Below are 26,537 nucleotides of genomic sequence, written 5' to 3'. Positions count from 1 at the left end.
CGTCAAGGTCAAACGCTTTTGCTGCCAACTGCTACCGATAAAAATCGCTAAGGGCTTCTGCCAACTTAATATTTTATTCAGTGGACCGATAATAATTAGCTCTGGAATATATAAAAAGTAGAAAATATGCACAAAATCTGTGACTTTGTTAAGAATGAATGTTACTTTTAATAATCTTTAAGTCAAATTATATATTCAGTTTATCATTTTACAGCAAAAAAATTAAATACGGTGAAGTGATAAATGCACTAAAAACTAAAAACTGAAACCATTTGCTTAAAAAAAAAGTTAATGTAAAGTCATAAGACAGTAGTTTATAGTAAAAATTAAAACATACAGAAAAAACAATTCTAAAGTACTTTAAAAAAATTGTAAACTGGCTGTCCTATATATAGGACACTGGGCGATAATGGGTTAATGTAAAAGTGATTTTTTTTTAAAATGTCTTTTATCTGGTATGAAATAAACATAAAAAAATTGATGTTTTCCTGTTTTCATGATTATGCACCCATTTTTCGTGTTAATAAGTGAGCAAATAATGTTTGCCTTGACTTTGAATGTCACTTCAATTTTTCACAAATAGTTGAGAAATTACCCTAGAGATGAGTTCTGCAGTTAGTTAAAAATGTTATTTTAAATCATGCATTAAAGTGGGCTATTAATGAAAGATTTAATGTGTTTATTATAGGCAACCAATTACACACTTTCATTAACCAACTTGTTTGTTAAATAGCTATTAATTGGTTTTCGAAAACAGTATTGCACGATTCCACAACTTTGCAACTTTTCAAAATGAATTAAATTGATGGAGCATAACCTAAAAATCTCTGAAACTCAGATTATCTTCGAATACCTAATGGAGCAAAACTGACTTCAGATTCAGAATGAGGAGACTTTTCTATTGTTGTTAACTAGCCTAATCAGCAATTAAATCTCGATAATTGCAAAGTTTTTGATGCGAAGTGCACAATAAAATTAACAAGGGAAATGTAATTGTAGCCCCCTCAAAATAACAGAAGATATGGCGGGAAATACTTTGTTTCATTCCACTTACGATTAAACCGCCGCTAGTTGGCGCTGAAGTCAAATGTGCATAAGGTCACTAGATAAAAATTGTATAAAAGAAAAATTTTCATCTAGTGACCTTAAGTGTGCAACCTTCCTATTACTATACTGCCGTACCCCACTGACCTATCTTCCGATTTTACATCTCTCAAGGTCTAATAATAAAATAATCACAACTTTATTTTCGTACATTTACGCAATCTGATAAGAACTCTTGTTTGTGCATTCCAGTGGCGTGCGCTCGTCACTTATTTGTGCTCTTCCTCCAAGTCCACACCCCCATGCCCCCGAAAAGAAGCGCGATGGTTAAATGGTACCCCCCATACACCACGTATTGCCCCCTTGGATCCAGGGCGAATCCCACCCCTTCGGTGGCCACCGTCGCCGTCAAAATCGCGTTGAACACGAGGGCCACAAACATGTTAATGCCGAAGATGAGGCCATAACTGTCTTCATCGATCTGTTTCGCGATTTCCGCGCTCGCTATTGTAATCATGAAGTGGTAGAGAATCCCGAAGAGGACGTAAAATGCGTAGCATAAAAAAATTTCCCCCGTTTGGGAGACCACGACGATCAGAGTCCCTTGGATGAGGGAAAACACCCCTAAAGTGAGCTCCCCCTTGGTTTTCCAATCGAATTTCAAGTACCCAGCGAGGAGCGCGGCGCCGAAACTAAGAAGAGTGATGATGGCCTCCACGGCGCCGTTGTAAATCTCTTTGTCATCGGATTGTATCGCCACATAAAGAGGTTGAAGGTAGAATTCGACTTGGGTGTAACCACACGTGGAGAGGGCCCACCACAGCGACCACTTCAAAACGTGGCGATTGGTGAAGGCGTCCAAGAAGTGCCTCTTCATGAGGGTGAAAGCCGAGGCGACTTTCTTGCCGAGGGGTTGGTTTCTCGAGCCTTCGGAGTGGAAGTAGAGGCTTTTGTCGACGGGAGGGAGGAAAAGGGCCCAGATGGACGCCACCCCTACGCCTTTAACAATGTTAGACGTGGCCTCCAGAGGCTTTACCTACTTGTTAAAGACACGTAGTTTAATGTCTTGTAGTTGAGGAGGCTCGTGGAGACAAACACCTGCGAGGCCACTCCGGATACGCACCTCCCGGCCAAGATGGCGCCTCTTGTGTGCGACGTCACCTTCTGGAAGTGCTTTTTTTCGACCTTCGCGTAGATGTACGAATAGTAGGCGATTTCAGTCGCTCGAAACAAACCATAGATAATCTAATAAGAAGACGTGAAGACTTTAACAACAGTCAAAGATCGTACCTCTATAATCTTCAGCTCAAGAAGGCTCTTGGTCCACAGCAGCATTGACCACACTCCCATCCCCGAGAGCCCCAGAAGAATAATAAGAGGTTTGTACCGACACATGTCCGTGATCAAGAAGATGAACACGGCACAAATCAAGTTGCTGTAGGTGGAGAAAGGGAACGCCTGCTTGACTATTTCGTCTTCGGTGAGGTCCTTCCATGGCCCTATGAGAAACTCGTAGGTGAAGGGCTCGGAAGGGCGCAACTCCTTCACGAACCCGAACACGCAAAGCAGCAGCGAGATTTTCAGCCATTGGTCCATGACAATTGAAAGATCACGTTTCGGTAGACAACTAGATGACTAGATTTGGCGATAATTTCAATTGTTTTGAGATAAAGCGACAATAAAACAAATGAGGGCTTACCTGGCGAGATTTCTTACTTTTTGATCGTGTGATCTCACCTCGCGTGTCTATAATCACTCGCGATTGTTTTTTAATAAGATGATTTCTCAAGGTCATCCCATATAGTTGCCTTGTGATGAAGGTTGGGTGAGATTTTTTTGTCTTCTGAGCATTTATTATTTAGTAATGGAGGGCAAAGAAAGTGGACTGCATTTCTTATTTAAAGTTGGAATCTTGATAAATCAGCTTTGGAGTTTTTAATATGACAAAGTTGGCATCACTATCCCCCAAAATTTGACATTTGCCAATTTTGACAGAAAAATTGTTATGCAACACAACTACGTAATTAATTACTGCGAGCTCTTAAACTGGTCTTTCAGGTGCGCGTAATAATTTCTGGGGACTTTCGGAGGTTGGTAGCACAAAAAAAATGTAGGGATTTTTCTCTTTAAAATGTGACAAAAATTTCATTCAAATTGTACCAAAAAAACTAAGAAAATATAAAAAAATAATACTGAAAAATGGTGGAGGCGCCAGGATAATAATAAAACTTTCGCAAATTGTCATTTTTTGTGAAAAATTTGGGAAATATCGTGAAAATCCGGGAACATAAAGCATTTGAAGGAGTTTTTAATAAGACAGTGGGCTGATCTCTGGTTTATATTTAAAATTGGAATTTTGACAAATTAGCTTTGGAAATTTTGAGTTGACAAGATTGGTAACATTGTCCCCCAGAATTTGACATTTGCCAATTTTGACATGAAAATTGCTATGCATGACAACTACGTAATTAATTAGTGCGAGCACTTAAACTAGTCCAAGTGAAGTGAAATTTCTGGGGATTTTTTGAGGGTTGGCAGTACACAAAAATGTAGGGATTTTGCTTGATAAAATGTGATAAGTTTTATAAAAATATTACCGAAATTAAGGCAATATAAAATAAAATTTACTGTAAAATGGTGGAGGCGCCAAGATAATAATAAAACTTAAAATCTGTCATTTTTTGTAAAAAGAATGGAGAAAAATTGTGAAAATCTGGGAACATAAAGCATTTGAAAGAGTTTTTAATAATAAAAGGATGGACTGCATTTCTTATTTAAAGTTGGAATCTTGACAAATCAGCTTTAAAGTTTTTAATATGATAAGGTTGGCATCATTTTTCCCCAGAATTTGACATTTGACATGAAATTTGTTGTGTATTATGGTTATAATTCATACAGGGAGAGATTAAATGACAGAAAAGTCGTCACGTTTGCGAAATGAAAAGTGAACGCGCGAAATTTAAAATAACAAAATAAGCCTACTATATACAGGGTGGCCCACCTAAGACTTTCGGGCTCAATATCTTTGTCATTTATGAACGGATTTTTCCAAAATTTAAAATATAATTTCTTGAATAGGTAAGGATGATGTGACATTACCAGCGTCATCCTTGTCTTAAAAATGTTAATTTTACTTGTCTTATTTTAAATTTTAATTTGTTAAGATTTATGTCATTTTATAGAACATCAATATTTATCCGAGTGTGCCAAAACTCAACCGTCTAGCTAGTCAAATTGCCGAGAAAAAGAGAAAAAAGACCCTCAACATTTCCAAAAGATGCAAAATCATAGTCGGCTATGAAAAAAATAATTTCCCACGCCCCATTTTGGACATCCCTGCGTTCGGTCTGTCAATAATCGCTGACGTCAGTGACGTTCTTGACATTTGTAATATTTTTCATTTGAGGTTATGTTTACTTTTGAGCATGATGATGAAAATCATTGATTTAAACTTGCGCAGAACGATTTATCTCGATCTATTGAAATTGGAAACTAATCACAATGCATCAGGCAACGTTTTGGTGCAAAAAATGCGTAGGCACAAGAAAATGTGAGTAAAAAACTTGTTGAAAGTTGGTTATCACCAGAAAAATGATTGCAGAATGGTTCGCTATGAGGTGCAACTAGAATTCACGACTTCTTTAGAAATGTCACTGGTTTATTGGAAATGGAAATTCAGTGACACGTATGCAGTGAAGCGATTTGACTCATTTATGATTGCATTTACGTTAAACCAGTTATTTCACTTATGATGAAGACAGAATTAGATGATTTCATCCTTTTGCAGCAAACTTCTTTACTGCGCCTATAAAATGTATGGTACTAGATAGTTTTAACATTTTTCTTTTGTTTAATAATGTCATTAATCCAAAGTAGATTAACCTTGAAGCTCCAATATGTGAACTGCCGTAGTCAAGAAGTCAAAATTGGTTCATAATACATATGAAATCTAGGACGAAATCGAAAAATGCTGGTGCAGAATTGAGCTATGTGCCATTTGTGCGCATTAGCTTGTACCTACATGAGTGTTTGAATCACTTGATTCACAAATGAATGTCGGTAAAGTTGGTATGCAAAAGTAACGAAGAATGCTGTATCGTTGAGTTGCCCAGTACCTACAAGACCAGCGACAAAGACAAGTTTACCCATGTCAAAACGGAGTTTTATGGTATTTAGTGGCTATACGACTAATAAATTCGTATGTTTCAATTATGATTTGTAGAAACAAGGTCGAATCGACAAATGTAGGCACAATTCTGCACACGACCGCCATGCTAAAAGGTGTTATCAAGAAAGTTTCTTCAAGTCCAAATTAGCCGTACAGTACCATTATTATTTCGTTTCGAAAGATTGGCAAATGAAACTTTGAATAGGAAATCAACTAATGATACCAAGACGTATAAGTAATATGGAAATCAGATACATGTAGTTACCTACAACTAAGCGGTTTTGGATCACCAAAAACGCATGATAGTGTGTTACATTTTCTAAGGTCATTGCAAATTGTAGGAAAACACTGTTTACATCTGATATTTCAGATTCGTGCTTTCGAACCGAATATGGTGCATGATGTTGCGAGTTGTATTTGTTTCTTCAACAAACCTGCGAACTACCTAACGATCTAGGACCACTATTATGATATGGAAAATGTGCTTGCACGGTATCATGACGATTTCTTACTAAGAAAGAATAACGAGTCAAAGAAATAGTGCAAGAAAGAAATGAAACAAAATGACAACGAACGTCATCTATACCTACGTTCCAATGAAAATTGCAAACATGATATTTCTATCAAAGTATCGTCGGTCGACTCTTTCTATGGGACAATTCTTTAAACGAACATTAACTTTAGGGCATTGCAACATTCATTAATAACTTGGACGAGTAAAAAAAAGACGAACAAGACTGAAAGCAACACACTGAAAATGATGCAGTACTTCAACACGGACTGTTACTTTTTTAAATGTTGAACCTGTTCTTTCTCATTGAACCGCCAAAAGATGCAAATATGAAAGGAACTTTCATTGACACGCTATCGTACCCTGTTGCAAGCATTAAGAACGTTTGCAGAACGTTCTGGACGGTGTTGACTACCATGAACGACTATGCCACTTGGATTCTTCTAACATGGGTGGATATGTTTGACGGACAGTAACCAAGCTGCTAAAAGTGCAAAACCCTGCTTGATGAATTCGATGATGAGTCGCCGTCAACGTGATATGGTAAGTGTTCAGCGAAGGCAAGTGACTAGTACCATCGAAGCAATTGTTCCAGTTGAAAGCAACAAGCGATTTGCTCGGACCAAGGGACCGCAAATTCATTCTTCACCATCACAGAACATATTCAAAAACTTATGCCGCCCCTAATTGTTTGTGTCCATTTCGTTACAAGAAAGTTCAAGAAATGAGTTGCTAGTAAAAAGAAAAGCCAAATCTCATCGCATCGCCAACAAGCAAAATGGTAGTGACCAAACGCTTACAATATTCCAGCATTATTTGCACTTGTTATAAATGTTCAAAGTACATAGACATGTTGTAACAGTGTAAATATCTGATACATTTGTAAATTTTTGTACATTCGTTCATTACTATTGTAGAAAATATGGTGTTACATTGCTATAATTGTCACTGGTATAGTTTATTCACTGTTAAAACTTTGTACCTTACAATAAAATACCTTGTAACAAATTATTTGTTAATCAAAGTAAATCAAAGTAAAGTAGTTTCCTGAAAAAGGACGAAATCTTGTGATCATCTAATTCTGTCTCCATCATAAATGAGATTACTGTTTTAACGCAAATGCAATCATAAATGAGTCAAATCGCTTCACTGCATACGTGTCACTGAATTTCCATTTCCAATAAACCTGTGACAGTGCTAAAGAAGTCGTGAATACTAGTTGCACCTCATAACGAACCATTCTGCAATCATTTTTCTGGTGACGACCAACTTTCAACAAGTTTTTCGCTCACATTTCCTTGTGCCTATGAAATTTTTGCATCAAAACGCTGTCTGATGCATTGTGATTAGTTTTCAATTTCAAAAGATCGGGATAAATCGTTCTGCGCAAGTTTAAATAAATGATATTCATCATCATGCTTAAAAGTAAACATAACCTCAAACGAGAAATTATCAGAAATGTCGAGAAACGATGCTCGGTTCAATGCATTGTAACTAGTTACTAAAAGATCGAGATAAAAAATCGCGAATGTGCATGTTTAAATCAATAGTCCTCATCATAATGCTCAAAAATAAACATAACCTTAAATGATTGTCACAAATGTCATGAATGTCACGGATTCATCAACAAGTCAGGGATGTCCAAAATCTAAACTCGCTGTAGAAGTCAATTGTTTCATAGCCGACTATCAGTTTGTATCTTTTGGAAATGTTGAGGTCCTTTTTTGTCTTTTTCTCGGCAACTTGACTTGCTAGACGGTTGATTTTTGGCACACGCGTATAATTATTGCTGTTTTATAAAATGCCATAACTTTTAACTAATTAAAATTTAAAATAAGACAAGTAAAATTAACATTTTTAAGACAAGGATGACGCTGGTAATGTCACATCATCCTTGCCTATTCAAGAAATTATATTTTAAATTTTGGAAAAATCCGTTCATAAATAACAAAGATATTGAGCCCGAAAGTCTTAGATGGGCCACCCTGTATATAATTATCCCCCAAAATTTGACATTTGCCAATTTTGACAGAAAAATTGCTATGCATCACAAGTACGTAATTAATTAGTCAGGCGCGCGTAATAACTTCTGGGGATTTTTTAAGGTTGGTAGTATAAAAAATTAGGGATTTCTCTCTATAAAATGTAACAAAAATTTCATTCAAATTGTACCAAAAAATAAAATTTACTGAAAATGGTGGAGGCGCCAGGATAATAATAAAACTTTAGCAAATTGTCATTTTTCGTGAAAAAAATTGGAAAATATCGTAAGTAAAGCGACAATGAAACAAATGAGGGCTTACCTGGTGAGATTTGACACTTTTTGATCGTGTGATGTCACCTCGCGTGTCTATAATCTCTCGCGATCGTTCTTTAATAAGATGATTTCTCAAGGTCATCCCATATAGTAGCCTTGGGGTGAAGGTTGAGTGAGATTGTTCTGTCTTCTGAGCATTTATTCGTACCGTAAACTAAAAATAACACTAACAAAGTAATGGAGGGCAAAGCGCAGTCAAAAATCTTCAACAACAAAGAATGGAGAGTTCTATGGCAAACATGATACTTTACACGGTGGTCTACCCTAGCTGAAGCATTCTATAGTTACATAAAAGCTGTTATAAAAAGAATGCGTTAAAAATAAAGTCCTACATAATAAAAAAAATCTTCTCCTAGAATACTAAACGGAAGTATTTACAAATCCAACAAATAATACTCGAGCTAAACATTTAAGATAGTTGGACTTGGAGCTCCGAGATGTCCGTCATTTCTTCGGTGATTTCGTCGGAGGGTACAAACTTGGCTTCATACTTCGTTTCTAACAGTTCTTCGTGGTCGGTGGAGTCTTGAGTTCCGGTCGCCACCGTGGTGACCGTCGTGGTCGACGAGTCCGTCACGGTGTTGTTGGTTTGGGTGTCGTCGGCGGTGGAAGCCGGCGGCGGGTTCGGCTTGGTGCGCCCGTACTTCTCGTGGATGTTCCTATGCCGCTTCAGCGCGAATCTAGAAAAACCGCATTAGCAAAATTACAGTTTCCTGTAATTCGAATTACAGATCCCTGTAATCCGCCTCACCTGTCCGAGAACCCCACCGAGCAAATATCGCACTTGAACGGTTTTTCCCCCGAATGCACCTTGGCGTGGTTCTTCAGATGCGTCGCTTGGTTGAAGCACGAGCCGCAGATGTCGCACCTGTAGGGTTTTTCCCCGGTGTGGATCCTCCTGTGGTTCCACAACGTGGAATGTCTAGCGAACGACTTTTCGCACACTTCACACACGTACGGTCTTTCCCCCGAGTGTATCCGCTCGTGGTTCTTGAGATGCGGCGACTGCGAGAACTGCATGCCGCAGACGTTGCAGCGGTACGGTTTTTCCCCGGTGTGTATTCGAGAGTGGTTTTTTAAGTAGGCGGCTTTGGCGAACGCCAGGCCGCAGATGTTGCATTTGAAGTTTTTTTCGCCGGTGTGGAGGCGCTTGTGCGACCATAAGGAAGAGTACCGACTGAACGAACCTGAAATCACGTGTTTTGTATACGGTTTTTTCCACGTCTTATTATTACCGTTGCAGATGTTGCAATGGAACGGCTTGTCGACGTTGTTTTGTTGGTTTTTCGAGCCGCCGATGAAGATGATGCCGCTGCCGTTGCACTTCGTGCACTTGGTGACGCTGGCGACGCCGCGACGCTTTACTGGGTGGTTGTTTTTCACCCCGATGGGGATGGAATTTTGAGTACCTAAATTCGCCGTGGTTTGCGTGCCGGTCGACTCCTCGAACTTCACCGACGTGGAGTCGGACGCTGTTGCTACTACGAAAATCTGGGGCTGGATGGCCTCAGCAGAGAGACAGTTTTCACATTTGACTTTCATTACAGCTCGCTTTTTATTATTGTCTTGGGGGAGAGGGGCCCCGCACGACTCGCAATTTTTGATTTTTAAAGTGTTCTGTTGTTGTGGGGGCGCCTGCGTCGTCACTTGTTGCTGCTGGGGTTGATGCGTTTGGATTTTATGCGACTTCATGTCAGCTTGAGTATTGAAAGTAAGACCACATTCTTCACAGGGGAAGCGGATTCGCTCAGCTGACACTATCTGGATTTGAGTAGGCTGCTGCGGCTGTTGGACCTGGAAAAAACGTTGTACGCAACACCACGCACGTCGGTTGTTTTACCTGCACGGTGATTTGTTGTTGTTGGGGTTGGTTTTGGTCGCCTTGGCCTTGATGGACTCTTTTATGGTGGTTTAGCAACGACAAATGGGCGAAAATTAGCCCACAGACGTCGCATTTGAAGGAGATATTCGATATGGTGTTCTGGGTTAGCGACATTTGGTTAACGAGAGCATAGTTATAGCTAAACGGTTGCGTTATATAGCATTTATCGTCGGACAGTTGAGACATGTTGACTGTGGAATTGTGGGTTTGGGTGGTTTGGGGGGTTATTTTGTGGATCATATTCACGTTGGCGTAGCAAAAAGAGGGAAAAGTGTCTTTTTGGGTGCCATCCTGCGACTTGTCTTTGTCACTCGGCTGCTGCTGTTGGTACTGAATTTGGGACTGCTGGGTCGTTATGGCGTTGGGATCGAACATCATTGATTGGCTGGGGGGTGAAGAGACTCCACCGGGCAAACTATGGCAACTAGAAAATAAAAAAAAATAAAAAAAATAGTAGGCTCAGACAAAAAAAAAGTGACGGATCGACATAGCTATGGATTTCAAGGTCGTGGCGGAAACAAAAGCGCAATTAGCCAGCCAATCGCATTAATAAGTTTTCTTTATTGATTCCGTCCACTTGGGGATTAGCATACTTCAAATCCATATTTAATCGTGGGAGCAATCAGATTAAAAATCCCTAACCCGAAACGTCAACCAATAAAATTTATGTAAACGCCAACATTATGTAAATTTATTGAAATAATCGCTTGAATAAATTTCGCGAAAGCTATTTGACAGCCAGTTCATCATCGCCGCAAATATAGCAACAATCCCGGCAGAAACAAAAGCGAATCGTTGACATTTGTCGATAAAAAATGGAATTTCGCATGAAAAATCGCGGGTGCTGGGTGCGGCGTTGGGGCCCGAAAAAAATCCAGCGTTCCGCCTCTGTAATTTCGTCATAGACAAACGTCAATCATCGCATTTCAAAAGTCTAACTTCTCGCTCAAATTTATCTCTTTTTACAACAAAGACGCTGATAAAGTTGAAATGAAATAAGTGTAGAAGTAACAAAGAAAACCATTTACCTTTACTCTCACACCGCGGTGTTTCCACAGAGACGCCGATATTCAACACGGTCAAAATCGCCCTTTTTCACTGCGAGCCATGTTGCAACAGCGTCGACGGACACGAAAACGGCCACTTTCAGTGGAAAACGGGGAAAATCGCCGGTTTTTCCGCCGAAAACATGCTATTTTCACGAAAAACACTTTAGTCTATCTCACTTTAGAAAATGGCGGATAGAGCCATAGCCATCTTTGTTCCCCTCGCTCGACGCACGGACGAATGGCGTGCGCGTGCGTCGATGACTCGATGGAACGTCTACATCGAAATTACATCGAATCGATGACGTTTCGTTATTTGTTGTTATTATGCGATGACCACTTGACGTAATTGTTATAATTACTCGTTCTATTAATAACCGGTTAATCAAGACGAAGAAATTCGCACTTTATTCGCACGAGTTATTAATAGATTCTGCCGCATCGGATGATCGAAATTGACAAGGAGATTAATTGCTAAAAATAAACGCGATTTGAGGAATTATTTATGAACCAGTTCAGCGATGACGTGATGTTATCAAATTTTACTTCGCCGCGACAAAGGAGGCTTTGGAATTTGACGTGTGTTGGTAGACCTGCCGCTTTGGTCATTATAATAAAAAAAACAGCGTTACCAACCTATTTTGTATTTCAAAGCCTCCTTAAAACTCACTTTTGATTGCTTTTGTCTTTATCTATCTTACGTCGCGCTTGCGTCATTACTCGATGTAGCGTCTACACCGAAATTTAATCGAATCGATGATGATTTTTCTGATTTGCTAACTAATTGAAGTGCAGAAACTATTAATAACCTGTGCGTCGTCGGTGACCGGAAACGCGAAAGTCCGGAAATATAATTGGCTAACAGAAAACGCAAATGATTCATGGATGACATGACGTAATTAAGTTTTTCTTAGTCATTAATGACGAAACGTGCCCGTTGGTGTTTTGTTTCGGTAAATATTCAACGTCACGATCTTCATTTGTTTCCAGCAGCTTAAAAACAACAACAATCGCAGTGCTTGAGTTATTTTGACAGTTCAGTCAACTTCTAGTAATTTTTTTTTTTTGACGCAGTGTTGGCAACTTTATCACCAATTTTCGGTCAATTTTTTTAAGTTTATTAAAGGAAAAACTAATTGTTATTTTTTTCACGACTTGACAGGTTTGACAGGTGCACTTTTTTTTGGCAAAAACCAGTTGAGTAATGAGTACGTTACATAACGATTTTTCTTATTATCTAACAAGTGCTGTAATAGAGCTTATCATCAACACGGTCGAGAGATAAAAAAAAGATATTTAGAACCCTAGAAGGAAAACTACAACTTGATAAAGATAAAATTCGATTAAAAGAAAAGTGACACAACTTGTTATGTAATTCAACGAAGCAGAATGTTATCGTCATTTTCAGTTAACTTGATGACAAATTCGCTCACATGTTGGAATTCGTTCAATCAGAATTTTCCATGTCAGAAATGACGCCCAATTAGATAATTAGCATATTTGTGAAATTAAATTATGGTGAAACAAAAATAAAATAATATTTAGGCGTTTGTTGTTTTAGGAATAGCGAAAAATGCGTTTAGTTCGTTGCCGCATTCCTCCGCAGCAATTCGATGTAAGTTTAAAAATTCGATGTTTACACCGGATCAAGTTAGTGAGTTTCCTAGTGAATTTTCGCCTTTCCCCTAAACAGTGAAGGTTGTGTGTGTGTCGGGTTTGCGATGTCGGATTTAGGAAGCGGAGATGAGGGTTCAAGTTCGCAAAGTGAGTAATCTAAACAGATCCACACCTTGACCACACGAAAATCCACACATTCCTCTACAACATACTTCAAATTAACCTCAAAACAGCCGTTAGAAACCTCAAAATTCCTCCGACAAATTTGACAAGCGAACCAAAATGGCGATTTTTTCAATTGTTGCCGACCGCAAAAGCGCGATTTACGGAGTCGTCCCGTCGAATAACCGGCGAATGATGGCTAGAATGTGTCCTTCCAGGTTCGTTTTACGCGATTCGACCCTTGACGCGGCGCAAAAAGGGGCGAAAGTGGCGCAAAAACCCTGCAATGTCTTGTATATTGCCCTAGTCTTGTAATGACCTTGGTTAACGTTAGTTAGGTTGGCTGTTTTGTGTTGGCAAACGTGAAAATCGGCCAACTTCGACCTTATGGCTTGAATTCGATGTTTTTGATCAATTGTGGGGAAATTTCGTTCGTTTCATGGGTTGGTTGCACTTTTGCATTAACATTTTTGAGCAGTTTTTCACTAACTTTGCCCAATTGTTGGTTTTTTAGAATATCACCAAGGAATGGAACAGGGGAGCAGCGAATATGACCCAGGTAGGTGCCCCCTTTTTTCCTCATGCCCCACGTGCGCCCCCGCCGAACGCGCGCTCTACTCATGAATGGAATGACTCATTCATTCCAAGAAATCTCTAGTAAGACATTACTATAGACTACATTCATGATTCATTCTCAGTGTGTCCCCCCAGTTTGAGAGTTGAGGGCCGCGGTCGCGTTATCTATGTGCTTTTTCAGAAATCTTATGGATCCGGATCTGAATTTTGAGTGGCCTTTTCATAGAATACAGTACTGGCATGATCCAAGTTGGTGTTGTTTTCATTTTTTTTTTTTTCATTAATCAAATATGCCTTGACCGATTCTAACCTCAGTTTTTCTTTTTACAGGTCAACAGGGTCAGGTGGAACAAGAATTGGCCACAAAAATGTTACAAATCCAAAGTAAACGATTTTATTTAGATGTAAAACAGAACCGAAGAGGAAGATTTATTAAAGTTGCTGAGGTGAGTCCCTTCTTATGTCACAATGACAGTTAGGTTAAATAAACTTGACTCATTTCAATTAAACTCGTGTCAACAAACTCATCAAACACCCAAAAACGGGCAGATTTCATTTTCCACTCGTCTTACAACTCCAGTACCATTTTTCGGGGTTGGCATCACTGTCATTGCGCTCGTTCTTGCATTTTAGAGTTCAATTAGTTAGTTAAATTGTGTTTTTACAGTTTTCCTGTTGTTTTATTTAGATCGGAGCAGATGGCAGGCGTTCACAGATTTTCCTGGCTCTTTCCACTGCTGCCGAATTTAGAGATCACCTCTCTGCCTTTAGTGACTTTTATTCCTCATTGGGTAAGAGAAAGTGCGGTTTTCCCCCAAATGTGACGTTTCGATTAATTTCGAACCCCGATAGGCGAACGAACGGGAACGTCGCGTCGTAGATTACGTCATACTGCGGGCCACTATCACAAGGTCTGTAAAACGATCGATTTTCAGGGAATTTAACGATTGATTTTGGGGGAATTTGCCTTGTGGATCTTTTTTTTTTCACGGTTTGTTCAATTTTTTTGTTTTTATGTCTGTATTAATCAATACCGATAGTACAGGAATCTGTAACACCGATAGCGATTATCGTTTCCAGGAAGGACATTCCATTGTCCGGCACCTAGTCATAACACCGCCAACTGATATTACACGGAATGCAAAACAGTGTAATAGATATTTACATTACAAGTGCGGAAAGTGACCAATTTTGCACGAGTGTGAATGTAGATGCACGAGTGCAAGAAAGACACTTTTCGACGAGTTGCGTACACTATTTTTTCTACGCACTTCCATCATCAGGAAAAAACCATAAGTTTCGACAATAGTTTATTTCTTATCTAATCTAAACGTCATTTTTCTCTGATCTCATATAAAAGTGACGTATTCCACATAGTTATGGTTGATGTTTTCGTACATTCATTTACGAAAGTAAAAGTCACTAGTGTGATATGAATATATCCGCACAGACCTGTCAAAATTGACTTGTCAGAAACAATTCATTACGCATATTGTTTTACAGTGAATCGTCTAGATATTTGAGACAAAAATTCGAGAGTTACATTTGTATTTCAAAATAACTGTCAATTTTGTCAGGTCTGTGCGGATATATTCACATCACACTAGTGACTATTACATTCGAAAATGGATGTACGAAATCATCAACTTTTGGAGTCGTTTAACCATATGGAAAACGCCACTTTCATATGGTCGTAGGAAAAATAGTGTACATAACTCGTTGGAAAGTGTCTTTCCTGCACTCGTACATTCACACTCGTGCGAAATTGGTCACTTTCCGTACTTGTTTTGCAAATATATGTTACCGCTTGTTACAAATGTGGTTTAGATTTTTCAACTGACATTTGTTGTTTCAACGCCACCTTGTATAAATAATAAATAATGTCAAGCTAAGCCCCATTAAATAATTTTGGATCTAAATTTTATTAATATTCGTTCAAAAAAACTTTTAACTAGGCGTTTCGTAATTCGAATTTTAACCTTCATTCTTAATTATATTCTAGGCGGCCATGTATTTTGAGCGTATGTCGGCTTCTTCCTCGAAAATTGTCAAATCCCTCAAATAATCGGTTCCCATTCGTCAAAACTGCTGCGATGGTGTTAGCTACGACATGCTTCTTTCTCATGGCCAACAACGACTGGGAATTTAAGGGATCCCAAAAATTAAAATTTGACAGATATTGAATGAAAAAATGCGCGGTTCTGACGAGTGGCAGTTGAGTAATGTTGACAGGTGTGTTTTTCGCGAATCGTGTAACTCGGCTAAACGAAACGTCACATTTCGCCTGTAATAATGGGTCCATTTCAAGCGTGCTGTGGCGGGTTGAAGTGGCCCCCGTCGCTTTTGTTTTCAACGCCTCATATGATTAAAGACTTGTTTGGTTTAGGACCTCCGAATCCTGACAACGTCCCCGAAGACGGCAAACTGAAAAGCGAGATGATGATCAAGGACAACCGACGCTATTACCTCGACCTGAAGGAGAACTCGCGGGGTCGATTCCTCCGCGTCTCCCAGACGATAACCCGCGGCGGCCCCCGTTCGCAGGTGGCCATTCCGGCACAGGGCATGATCGAGTTCCGTGACGCCCTCACCGATCTTCTAGACGAGTTCAGCACCGACGAGCACGCGTACAAACCCGACTTGCCCGAAGGCAGGCACATGCACGTCGACAACAAGAATTTCTATTTTGACATCGGCCAGAACAATCGCGGTGTCTATATGCGTATTTCGGAGGTGAAGACGAACTTTCGTACGGCCATCACGGTCCCGGAGAAGAGCTGGCCTCGGTTCAGGGATATTTTGGCCGATTACTGCGATAAGATCAAGCAGCAGCCGACGACGACGGCGGCCGCCGGAGGCGGCAGTGGAGTGTCCAACGTCGGCGGCGGCGGGATCTCGTCCGACCAACCGCATCCGCTGGTAATTTAACTAACTCCAAGTCCCAGTGTTGTCTGCTCAAAATTTTCTATGAGTTTTATTCGGTACACTCTAACTTCATTTTTCCTGCAGAGAATTTTTCTACAATTTGTTAAGATCGCAAAAAAAATTCAAATTTTTTTTGGTACAGTCGAACTTCCACAACTCGAACTTCCATAACTCGAAAATTTTCTCAGAATTAGTTTCATTTTTCCTGCAGAGAATTTTTCTACAATTTGTTAATATCGCAAAAAAAAATTTCAATTTTTTTTGGGTACAGTCGAACTTCCACAACTCGAACTTCCATAACTCGAAAATTTTCTCAGAATTAGTTGGTGAAAAATGATATTGTAGTATTTTTCTGAATGTTCTGAAGTTGATTAATAGCTTTAAATGTCACCATAAATCTGGAATTTTATCAAAAATGCTAGATAGCTATGAAACTTGCAATATTGGCCTTCTGGATTGTGTAAAAATCTTATCCTCCATATGGAGCTTCGATGTAACCGAAAGAACTATTCAACATTTTATTTCGAAAATTTGTTTTTTGGATTTCTAAGTGCAAGAAGAAGAATATTCTAAAAAATCAGATGAAAATCAAATCTTTAAGAAAAATTTTGAAAGATTTTGAAGTTTTACATTAAAAACTGAAAAATGCGTTAAAATATTAACTGACAACATTTATAATTCAATAATTCTTATAAAAATAATTTTATGAAAAAAATTGCGCTAAAATTTAACCGATTATGTATTTCAACAAAATTTTCATTTTTTTTCTTTAGTTTTTCTTAAACTCGATCCAATTGTGGTTTTCCGTCAGGTTTCGAGTTATGGAAGTTCGACTGTATTTCGTTTCTGTTAAATTAATGTCAAAATTCAATTTGCCGTTTTTAAACAGCATGGAAATAGATATTTACATACCAAGTGCAGAAAGTGACCAATTTCGCACGAGTGTGAATGTAGATGTACGAGGCGCCAGCCAAGTGCATATATTACTCGAGTGCAAGAAAGATTTTCCGACGAGTTATGTACACTATTTTTCCTACGACCTTCCATCATCAGGAAGAAACCTTTAGTCTCGACAAAAGTTGATTTCTTATCTATTCTAAATGTCATTTTTCTACGACTTTATATGAAAGTGACGTATTCCACAATTAGATGTTTACGAAAGTACGAAAGTAAAAGTCACTAGTGTGATATGAATATATCCGCACAGACCTGTCAAAATTGTCTTGTCAGAAACGACCTAACCAGTTTATTTTTACCATTATGCATGTTGTTTTACAGTGAATCGTCTAGATATCTGAGATAAAAAATCAATAATTACATTTGTATTTCAAAATAAGTGTCACTTTTGACAGGTCTGTGCGGATATATACTACATAATTAATTAATTATTAATTAACCTTAATATGTAGCAAATTTCATGTCAAATTCTGGGGGAGAAAGTTGCCAATCTTATCAACTCAATTTTTCCAAAGCTAATTCATCAAGAGTCCAACACTAAGAAAAAATTGACTAAACTATCTAACCTAAACTGACTAGGCATCGAATTCAAAATACGACTTTTTGATTGGTCGTTAGGAAAGCGTGTTTAACAATGCTGATTTTTTTTTAAACGCATTTTTGTCAAATTGTCACCAAATGGTAGAAGCATTATTTAGAAATGACTAAAAAACTTGTCATTTGCTTGTGGAATGATCTATTATATCTAATATTTTCTCAAAATCAATAAATATTTTGTAAAACAGTCCAAAAATTACAGTTGAAGAATTAAATTTTCAGATTGTCCTAAATTTGTTCGATAATTGGAAAGAAAAATCGGCGCTACAAAGTCCTTAAAGTCACCAGATTTCGGTTGGCCACACTGAATTGTGAGTCATCAATGACGAATAAGAACAATGACGCTCGCACCATTGTATTCAATTGTTTATTATTCATGACCGATATTACAGATATCTATTTTAATTAGTGAGCAATTCGTAGAAAAAACTGCACCTTACTAGACCCCGGAAAACATTTAAATAACAAAAAATTTCTCGAGGTCGATAACATCTGACTAACGCATAGCCATCGGGATATTGATCATTCGTGCGGCGAAATTTTTGGTGAATGAGGAGTCATTTTTTTGCGATAGTTTTCGTCCTTGAACGTTTAACGATGAGTCATCCGTGAAAGTTCTGTGGGAAAAAGAGGCGCCGATGTTTGTTTTTTTTCAACATCCGGCGGCTTTTGGGGAATTTGGGAAGAAATTTAGTTTTTATCGTCTATAAATAGGTGAAATTTGAGACGAAGCTTCCTGTTTTGCAAATATTTAAAATATTTCGTCGAAGTGTGCTGTAAAGTTCGTTTGTTTAATTAGTGATTGTTTGTTTTGCAGGTTGGCAACAACACCCAGCAAGACACCGGGACAAGTTTAAAGTAGGCTAGTTGGCCATTTTAGACTATTAGATTTATTATAATAACAAATTATAAAATTGGACAGGTGCGATGACAAGGTCTTATCAGTGCGCATGTCTCGTCGTGTGATCTGTCAAAAGTGTGCACGAGGAGACGTTGCCATCGCCGTATGATAAGTTGTGAGTTGGGTTTCTGTGCAGTGTTGCAAACACTATAAATGTTAGATTCTCTATTATATGTTACGAAATATTACTAAATTATTTATTTAGCTCGTTTTAAGTTGTTGGTCGGTAATGAAACAAAAATTCACGCTAGGGGGCACCACTGAAACCAGGTCCAGATTGCGAATTTTTGGGTATATAGCATACCTGCGATTGTTTCAAAATTAAGTACGCTTGTGATAGCTTAGTTCAGATCTGATTTGAGGTTAGTTCGGCCCAAAAAAAGTTCTTGTACAATTTCTATATTAGAAAAGTATTGTCAAGATGGCTCCTGATGTAGAGTTCGTTTGTTTTTCTTTCGTTAGGGCGTGGTGCCCCGACTTCGAGGGTGAAACTCTTCACGGGTCTTAGCTCAGCATACATTCTTACAAAATATTGTGATTAGAAAGTTTTAAATTATTTTTTTATTATTTGAGGACGTTTTGCATCAAAATTTTATATGTAAAATATGAAGTTTTTTTTGACAGTTTTATCTTCGCCACGTTTTTTATTTTAGATTTTTATTTTTGTAGAAACTAGTCAACTTTTATAATTTTGGGACACTCGGAGAGTGAGCTGTGCGTCTCAGTGCGTAGTGCGTAGGCTAAAAATCGGTCATTTTGGATTCTCTCGCTATTGTTTTGTTAGAATACGCAACAAGAACCTCGTTTGTTGTCGTACGAACTCGCGTCGATTGGACACGCCCCCTCCTTAGTATTTTATCCAATGAAAACTGCCAGTTTTGTGGTTAATTCAGGGGGCGTGGCTAGGTGGCGCCACTTCGTATTGTTGCTAGTTACACGAACGGCTCATTCTCGTCCCAAACTTTCCCAGATTGTATTATTAAACTCAGAACTAGCTTTTTAGTGATACTATAAATTATATAATAAAAAAAGATTAATGTTGCGAAAAATTTTATGTATGTATTGGAGATTTTTAAATTAATGCTGGACATTATAATTATTATTAATGCGGCTCTGAATTTTTTTGAGAAACTTTTGCACCGTTTCCATCGTTTCGTAGTTCTATTTTATTTCAAAAACACCTCCGTTTTCAAAAAAAATCAGAGCAGATTTTTGGTTTTTTGAAAGAAAACTTTTGAAAGTACGAAAATCTGCCATCCAGTTCGTAGCTTTATTTGTCTTTTTTTTTGTCATGTTTGTACTTTTCAAAGTTTTATATATTGAAGAAATTTATATACCTAGATTGTGTGTATTCTTTTTATGTTTGTTTTCATGCAAACATGACGAGAATCTGGCTGTCTGTGTATTGACTATATCAACTGCCTAGGGATTTTTTTGTGATAAATTTAGTTCGGAAAACTATACCAAAGACACTAAAGTCATAGTATGCTGGATTTCTCTTTTGTTCCTCGATTATGACGTCAATTAGGCCAATCAGAAGCGGCAGCTGATGTATTCTGTACATTTTAATTAGGTAAGGTAATGTGTTCTATAAAATTCATTGGTAAAAAAATAGATGTTACTAAGTAGGCTACAGCGTAAAATTCTATCTGTAACTATGAATAATACTTTTAGTTGGCGGCGGCTTCGTTTTTTTTTCTTTCTGTCATTTGTATCAGTATTATCCAAAGTTAACAATTTGCAGATTGTTTTCGCTCTGAACTAACAATTATTAATTCGTGGTTATAGATACAATTCTTATGTTCCATTTAAGGTGTTTTAATAAAATAGAAGGAATAGTTTGGTAAAAAAAAACAAAAAGATTCACGGATCACAACCGATTTGCGGTCCAATTTCGGACGCCATAACACACGTATAATTTATATTGAAATGTTATTTTAAAAACTTCAGTTACAAAAAATAAACATTTATAAAAAATCGTGTTTGATTTAAAGTAATTCCATTCTATCAAGTGACCAAAAAAACAAATTCCACATCGCAAGACATGGCTCTACTGTCAACGCAAATTCACCAACAACTTGGTGAAATTCACGCCTCCTGGTCTCGTGAATTACTTAAAAACCATCGCGAGGAAGACCCAGAAGGCCCAGAACCTCTCCTCGGGCACGGCGTCCGTGGAAATGACCCTTTTCCACGCCCTTTTGGCGAGGGCCCAATCGGCTTGGTGCCTCGTTTCTCGGTCCGTGGAGTTGTATGCCTTGTCGTGGTACAAACACGCCTCATCTAGTGGGTTGATGGGTTCGTCGCCATTTTGAAGTCTTTCCTCCAGTCTCGTGCCTAAAAAACGAGTTTCAGGTCTTGATGTGGAAATAACTACGTACCAAATCCGCAGAAATTGTACCCAGGAAGGTGATGCTCGCGAGTGCTGGTGTTAATAAAGTCGTTTATGAATTCGCGACCTGAAATTGTATGGGGTTTAGGGTTGGTAGCAGGTCTACCAACGTGAGAAAAAAAATTACCATCGGGGGGAGAATTACACACATCTTTCGACATGCGGTTAGGATTTGCGACGTCACCAACTCCCCAATCTCCAAGAATTTGGTTCATTGGGTTTAATTTGGTACGAGGCAGTGAGGAAAAGGAGTCTTTTGTGGCGCAATTTACCATAAACCTTAAAGACGATCAAACACACTCCTAGCAGAATGAAGAGTGCCATGAGAACAATTTTTACCTGTAATTAGGCGAAATTAACGTCTTTTAAACACAATTCCAGGCCTACTAACTTTTGACGGCATGCTCACAGCCTCCTTCGTTTTTTCGTCGGGAAAATTGGGGGCTTCCATAGATGCTGCGAAATTGTAATTCAGTGCTTGTGGAAATTCAATTTTACTTGATTTAAAACGAGTTTCACTTACAATTGGGTTGGAAAACTTGCGAGATAAATTGGGTGTCGCCTGGATCAGATATGATGAACACAAACGTGGCAAAAAACAAAAAAGTTGACAATCTAAGTACCAACTTCAAATAAATTTAGTAACTGTGGTGACGGGAGTGGTGGAAACATTTATTTTGGGCTCTCATTGGTAAAGTCTGCTCGCGTTCTAATTATTGAACTGTTCTAAAATTAGATCACGCATTTTAATTTAATTAGTGTATTAATTATTAGTGGTGACGTCACAACAAGCGCGAATTTTGAAGTAGTGGATTTTAGATCGCTATTCGAAATTTAATAGGCGTACTATGGCAACCAATGAGAGGACGCGGAGAAATTGAAGTAGCCAATGGCGTAACTGAGTTGGTTTAGTACCGTTTTTTTAGCACGACAATGCATAAAGCTTTAGCTATAGATCCAAGTTTCTTAAATATTTCAAATAAAAGCTCAATTTAATTAAAAATTAGCATGGATATTTTGACCCTAATAGCTGTAGCACTAAAATTACCAAAACTACGAATTTTATGGAAGGACTTTTCATATTTCTGGTCCGCATTGATAATAAGAATTTCTAAAATTCGTGTCTTTTGATTTAAAAATTTGCAATTGGGCAGAGTTAATGTACGATTGAAAACTAGTTATTTCCCCAAATTTCATAGCTGTAGCACTAAAATTACCAAAACTACGAATTTTATGGAAGCACTTTTCATATTTCTGGTCCGCATTGATAATAAAAATTTCTAAAATTCGTGTCTTTTGATTTAAAAATTTGCAATTTGGTCTAGTTAATGTACGATGGAAAACTAGCAATTTCCTTAAATTCCATAGCTGTAGCACTAAAATTACCAAAATTACGAATTTTAAGGTTGGATGTCTCATATTTCTGCTTCACGTTGAAAATAAAGATTTCTAAAATAAGTTTTTTTTATCAAAAATTCTGCAATTACTAAAACACAAGTACAGGAACTGAAAAGCCTTAAAAATTTTCGACAATATAGAGTTTTATTTATTCAAAAATTCAATCGAATGCTCTAGCATTTTACTCGGCTTGCGGTGCTGCATCCAGTGCCCGCCAATCTGCACAAACTTGAACTCAGCTCTCGGAAAAAGTTGCATGATCTTCGAATGATCCGTCTCTCTACCCCAAAAAAATCAAAACCCTCAAAACTCACCCTTTAAACTCACTTTATAAGATTGGAGTCTTTGCCCCCTATAAAAAGCACAGGACCTTCAAACTTCAAATCGTTGGTCGAAGGAAAACTCGCGATGTCTCTGAAGTTAGCAACGAGCCCCGGAATGTTGACTCTCCAAATGTACCTATATTCACTTCGTAACTTTAATTTGGTGATTGTTTAAACTTACTGTCCGTCTAATTGTTGTACTAAGTTGGTAAGTAAGAAACTTCTTATTCCTTTGCTGCGGACAAACCTCGCGAGTTGAATGTCTGTTTGGAGTCGCGCCACCGACATCGAAACGTTCTTCGGCAGTGTTAAATTCTGCATAATGTTGGAAATCCCCAAAACTGTCCTCATATCAGTGGTGCGAGCAACTGGAGAAATATCCACCACGACGAGTCTGTCTACAAAACTAGGCTAAACTACCATAGTACCATCATGGTACCAACTCTACAAATTTCAACGCGAAGTACATCGCCGTACGACCACCCATGGAGTGTCCCATCAAGGCCGCTTTTTCAATTTTCATCTCCTCGAGGAACTCTTTGATGTCCACGACCATATGGGTGTACGTGTGCTGCATGGAATGAGGACTGTCGCCGTGGTTTCTTGCATCTGTTGCTATAATTTTGCGCTGGGTTTTATCATGGTACACTTTGCAGATGTTGTTCCAGTTGGTTTTCGAGCCGAAGATGCCGTGGTTGATGAGGAGAGGCGATGGGTCTGTTGGGGTGGGTGCGGCGGTGGTTTCGTACGAGGCGTACGAGAGTCTGATTGGTACTATGGATTTGGAGAGGCTTCTGGAAATGATTTGGGGGATTAGGGGGTTGAAAAAGGGGAGATTTTGGAGGGAGTGCATTTGTACGGAGAATTTTGAAGGGTCTGAGTGACATTTTTGACGTTTTCGATACATTGTTCAAAAATAGCACTTTCTGGAATTATCGCTATTTTTAGTTAGTTTTATCATAATAATTTCCACAGTCTAATTAACATACAGAGTGTTCATTTTACCTACTCATGTGTTAAAATGTTTAGGACCTCTGAGAAGTTTACAATGGGTACAAAAATTGAAGCGATTTTTTGGCGCATCCACCATTTTTGAAAATTTGAAGTGGGGTCAAATCAGAGGCGGATTTATATATTTTGTTTTTTTGTGTACATTTTTATATTTTTGTATCATTTTTATGAACTGTGCTAATTAAGAAAATTTTAACGCAAAAAACAGAATTTTTGGAAATTTTCATTTTCAAGCTGACAAAAATTTTCTTTGTTTTATAAAAAAAATCATAACTTTGGCACTTTTAAACCAAAAACAGTGAAATTTTAAGGTTTTATTGCTTTTGAGATGTAAATTGCCTGTGCTAAATTTCAAAATTTTAGAACATAAATTAGAATTTAGAGAAATTTTTGTTTTGAAAATGTAATTATTCTGTAGTTTTGGTATCTTAAATCGCAAAACAGTGAAATTTGGGCTAATTGTTGCTTTTATTATGTTTATAAAGTGTGCTAAATTACAAAATTTTAAAACAAAAAACAGAATTTTTGGAAATTTTTATTTTTAAAACAATCTAAAAATTTTCTTTGATTCATATAAAAATCGTAACTTTGGCAGTTTCAATCCTAAAATTGTAAAATTTTGAGGTTTTATTATTTTTGACATGCAAATTACCTGTGCTAAATTTCAAAATTTTATAACGTGAAATCGAATTTTCAGAAATTTTTATTTGAAAATGAACCAAAAACCTGCACTGTTTTCTATTAAATTTCGTAGTTCTGGTAATTTAAATCTTAAAACAATGGAATTTTGAGGAATTGTTTCTTTTATCATGTTTATAAAGTGTGCTAAATAACAAAATTTTTAAACAAAAAACAGAATTTTTGGAAATTTTCATTTTCAAGCTGACAAAAATTTTCTTTGTTTTATAAAAAAAATCATAACTTTGGCACTTTTAAACCAAAAACAGTGAAATTTTAAGGTTTTATTGCTTTTGAGATGTAAATTGCCTGTGCTAAATTTCAAAATTTTAGAACATAAATTAGAATTTAGAGAAATTTTTGTTTTGAAAATGTAATTATTCTGTAGTTTTGGTATCTTAAATCCCAAAACAGTGAAATTTGGGCTAATTGTTGCTTTTATTATGTTTATAAAGTGTGCTAAATTACAAAATTTTAAAACAAAAAACAGAATTTTTGGAAATTTTTATTTTTAAAACAATCTAAAAATTTTCTTTGATTCATATAAAAATCGTAACTTTGGCAGTTTCAATCCTAAAATTGTAAAATTTTGAGGTTTTATTATTTTTGACATGCAAATTACCTGTGCTAAATTTCAAAATTTTATAACGTGAAATCGAATTTTCAGAAATTTTTATTTGAAAATGAACCAAAAACCTGCACTGTTTTCTATTAAATTTCGTAGTTCTGGTAATTTAAATCTTAAAACAATGGAATTTTGAGGAATTGTTTCTTTTATCATGTTTATAAAGTGTGCTAAATAACAAAATTTTTAAACAAAAAACAGAATTTTTGGAAATTTTTATTTTTAAAACAATCTAAAAATTTTCTTTGATTCATATAAAAATCGTAACTTTGGCAGTTTCAATCCTAAAATTGGAAAATTTTGAGGTTTTGTTACTTTTGACATGCAAGTTATCTGTGTTAAATTTCAAAATTTTGGAACATAAAATAGAATTTTTACAAATTTTTATTTTAAAAATTAGCTAAAAATTTGAACGGTTTTCTATTAAATCCCGCAGTTCTAGTAATTTAAATCCCAAATCAGTGAAATTTGGGCTAATTGTTTCTTTTATTATGTTTATAAAGTGTGCTAAATAACAAAATTTTAAAACTTAAAAACAGAATTTTTTGAAATTTTGATTTTCAAGATACTATTTTTTTTGTTTCATATAAAAAATCGTAACTTTGGCAGTTTTATTCCTAAAATCGTAAAATTTTGAGGTTTTATTACTTTTGATATGCTAATTACCTGTGTTAAGTTTCAAAGCTTTAGAACATGAAATCGAATTTTTAGAAATTTTAATTTCAAAATGAACCAACAATTTGCACGGTTTTCTATTAAATTTTGTAGTTCTGGTAACTTAAATTATAAAACAGTGAAATTTGGGCGAATTGTTCCTTTTATTATATTTATAAATTGCGTTAAATTACAACATTTTAAAACAAAAAATAGATTTTTTGTAATTTTTTATTTTCAAGACAGACTAAACATTTTCTTCGTTTTATATAAAAAATCGTAACTTTGGCAGCTCTAATCCTAAAATCGTAAAATTTTGAGGTTTTATTATCTTTGACATGCAAATTATCTGTGCTAAATTTCAAAATTTTAGAAGATGAGATCGAATTTTTAGGAATTTTATTTTTAAAATGAATCAAAAATGTGCAGGTTTTCTATTAAATTTCGTAGTTTTGGTAACTTAAATCGGAAAACAGTGAAATTTGGGCCAATTGTTTCTTTTATCATATTTATGAACTGTGTTAAATAACAAAATGTCAAAGGAAGAAACTGAATTTTTAGAAATTTTTATTTTGGAGATAAACAAAAAATTTTCTTCGTTTCATATAAACTGTAACTTTGGCAATTTTAATCCTAAAATACTAGAATTTTGAGATTTTATTACTTTTAACAAGCAAATTACTTTCACTAAATTTCAAAATTTTAGAACATAAAATAGAATTTTTAGAAATTTTTATTTTTAAAATGAGCTAA

At 36.8% G+C, this 26,537-nt stretch overlaps 5 protein-coding genes and 1 long non-coding RNA gene across 8 annotated transcripts; 3 read left to right on the top strand and 3 right to left on the bottom strand.

Annotated features, from left to right (window-relative positions):
* Positions 1–862: 862 nt before the first annotated feature.
* Positions 863–2,789, bottom strand: LOC148177952 (thiamine transporter 1-like). Its single transcript, XM_088032257.1, has 4 exons — positions 2,744–2,789; positions 2,335–2,679; positions 2,085–2,289; positions 863–2,043 (listed from the first exon to the last, which is right to left on the bottom strand). The coding sequence occupies exons 2-4, from the start codon at positions 2,638–2,640 to the stop codon at positions 1,310–1,312; spliced, it is 1,245 nt and encodes a 414-aa protein (XP_087888383.1). The 5' UTR covers positions 2,641–2,679; positions 2,744–2,789; the 3' UTR covers positions 863–1,309.
* A 1,071-nt stretch (positions 2,790–3,860) lies between these two features.
* Positions 3,861–5,212, top strand: LOC148177951 (uncharacterized). The gene is made up of 6 exons (XM_088033430.1): positions 3,861–3,868; positions 3,943–3,972; positions 4,227–4,247; positions 4,415–4,594; positions 4,646–4,858; positions 4,921–5,212. The coding sequence occupies exons 1-5, from the start codon at positions 3,861–3,863 to the stop codon at positions 4,794–4,796; spliced, it is 390 nt and encodes a 129-aa protein (XP_087889556.1). The 3' UTR covers positions 4,797–4,858; positions 4,921–5,212.
* A 786-nt stretch (positions 5,213–5,998) lies between these two features.
* LOC148177950 (uncharacterized) lies at positions 5,999–6,409 on the top strand. The gene is made up of 2 exons (XR_015769776.1): positions 5,999–6,266; positions 6,319–6,409. It is a non-coding gene; the product is annotated as an uncharacterized LOC148177950 (long non-coding RNA).
* A 1,749-nt stretch (positions 6,410–8,158) lies between these two features.
* On the bottom strand, positions 8,159–11,128 carry LOC148177949 (transcription factor Clamp-like). The gene is made up of 5 exons (XM_088032767.1): positions 10,951–11,128; positions 9,881–10,346; positions 9,276–9,834; positions 8,792–9,227; positions 8,159–8,720 (listed from the first exon to the last, which is right to left on the bottom strand). Exons 2-5 carry the CDS (start codon positions 10,298–10,300, stop codon positions 8,450–8,452), a joined length of 1,686 nt encoding a protein of 561 aa, XP_087888893.1. The 5' UTR covers positions 10,301–10,346; positions 10,951–11,128; the 3' UTR covers positions 8,159–8,449.
* Positions 11,129–12,616: 1,488 nt separating this feature from the next.
* Positions 12,617–20,334, top strand: Pur-alpha (Purine-rich binding protein-alpha). 3 transcript variants are annotated; one of them, XM_088032261.1, is made up of 6 exons: positions 12,617–12,732; positions 13,262–13,306; positions 13,654–13,769; positions 14,012–14,114; positions 15,695–16,242; positions 18,620–20,334. In XM_088032261.1, the coding sequence occupies exons 1-6, from the start codon at positions 12,690–12,692 to the stop codon at positions 18,662–18,664; spliced, it is 900 nt and encodes a 299-aa protein (XP_087888387.1). In that variant the 5' UTR covers positions 12,617–12,689; the 3' UTR covers positions 18,665–20,334. The 3 variants fall into 3 exon arrangements, with proteins under 3 accessions (XP_087888387.1, XP_087888389.1, XP_087888388.1); XM_088032262.1 differs by having other exon boundaries at positions 12,618–12,732; positions 15,710–16,242; XM_088032263.1 differs by lacking the exon at positions 13,262–13,306.
* A 2,303-nt stretch (positions 20,335–22,637) lies between these two features.
* On the bottom strand, positions 22,638–23,723 carry LOC148177947 (sn-1-specific diacylglycerol lipase ABHD11-like). Its single transcript, XM_088033429.1, has 4 exons — positions 23,265–23,723; positions 22,998–23,227; positions 22,821–22,952; positions 22,638–22,773 (listed from the first exon to the last, which is right to left on the bottom strand). Exons 1-4 carry the CDS (start codon positions 23,721–23,723, stop codon positions 22,638–22,640), a joined length of 957 nt encoding a protein of 318 aa, XP_087889555.1.
* Positions 23,724–26,537: the final 2,814 nt, after the last annotated feature.

Source organism: Gnatocerus cornutus, chromosome 3 (assembly GCF_029298725.1).
Source record: "Gnatocerus cornutus isolate USDA-ARS CGAHR chromosome 3, icGnaCorn1.1, whole genome shotgun sequence".
In the NCBI taxonomy this organism is placed as follows: domain Eukaryota; kingdom Metazoa; phylum Arthropoda; class Insecta; order Coleoptera; family Tenebrionidae; genus Gnatocerus; species Gnatocerus cornutus.
Note: the sequence above shows the minus strand (reverse complement) of the source record. Positions and strands in the feature narration are given on the sequence as shown.

What these genes read in the sequence shown, in the direction of transcription:
- Pur-alpha (XM_088032261.1), top strand. Translation starts at nt 12,690, where the DNA reads ATGTCGGATTTAGGAAGCGGAGATGAGGGTTCAAGTTCGCAAA. An exon ending in TGAGGGTTCAAGTTCGCAAA is followed by an intron (nt 12,733 to 13,261) that starts GTGAGTAATCTA and finishes TTGGTTTTTTAG; the next exon opens with AATATCACCAAGGAATGGAA. An exon ending in TGACTTTTATTCCTCATTGG is followed by an intron (nt 14,115 to 15,694) that starts GTAAGAGAAAGT and finishes ATATGATTAAAG; the next exon opens with ACTTGTTTGGTTTAGGACCT.
- LOC148177947 (XM_088033429.1), bottom strand. Translation starts at nt 23,723, where the DNA reads ATGTATCGAAAACGTCAAAAATGTCACTCAGACCCTTCAAAATTCTCC. An exon ending in TGTACTTCGCGTTGAAATTT is followed by an intron (nt 23,228 to 23,264) that starts GTAGAGTTGGTA and finishes ATGGTAGTTTAG; the next exon opens with CCTAGTTTTGTAGACAGACT. An exon ending in AAAGACTCCAATCTTATAAA is followed by an intron (nt 22,774 to 22,820) that starts GTGAGTTTAAAG and finishes TTTTTGGGGTAG; the next exon opens with AGAGACGGATCATTCGAAGA.
- LOC148177951 (XM_088033430.1), top strand. An exon ending in AATGACAGAAAAGTCGTCAC is followed by an intron (nt 3,973 to 4,226) that starts GTTTGCGAAATG and finishes GTCATTTTATAG; the next exon opens with AACATCAATATTTATCCGAG. An exon ending in ACATCAATATTTATCCGAGT is followed by an intron (nt 4,248 to 4,414) that starts GTGCCAAAACTC and finishes CGCTGACGTCAG; the next exon opens with TGACGTTCTTGACATTTGTA.
- LOC148177949 (XM_088032767.1), bottom strand. Translation starts at nt 10,300, where the DNA reads ATGATGTTCGATCCCAACGCCATAACGACCCAGCAGTCCCAAATTCAG. An exon ending in AACAACAAATCACCGTGCAG is followed by an intron (nt 9,835 to 9,880) that starts GTAAAACAACCG and finishes CGTTTTTTCCAG; the next exon opens with GTCCAACAGCCGCAGCAGCC. An exon ending in CCATTGCAACATCTGCAACG is followed by an intron (nt 9,228 to 9,275) that starts GTAATAATAAGA and finishes ACGTGATTTCAG; the next exon opens with GTTCGTTCAGTCGGTACTCT.
- LOC148177952 (XM_088032257.1), bottom strand. Translation starts at nt 2,640, where the DNA reads ATGGACCAATGGCTGAAAATCTCGCTGCTGCTTTGCGTGTTCGGGTTC. An exon ending in TTGAGCTGAAGATTATAGAG is followed by an intron (nt 2,290 to 2,334) that starts GTACGATCTTTG and finishes TCTTCTTATTAG; the next exon opens with ATTATCTATGGTTTGTTTCG. An exon ending in AAACTACGTGTCTTTAACAA is followed by an intron (nt 2,044 to 2,084) that starts GTAGGTAAAGCC and finishes ACATTGTTAAAG; the next exon opens with GCGTAGGGGTGGCGTCCATC.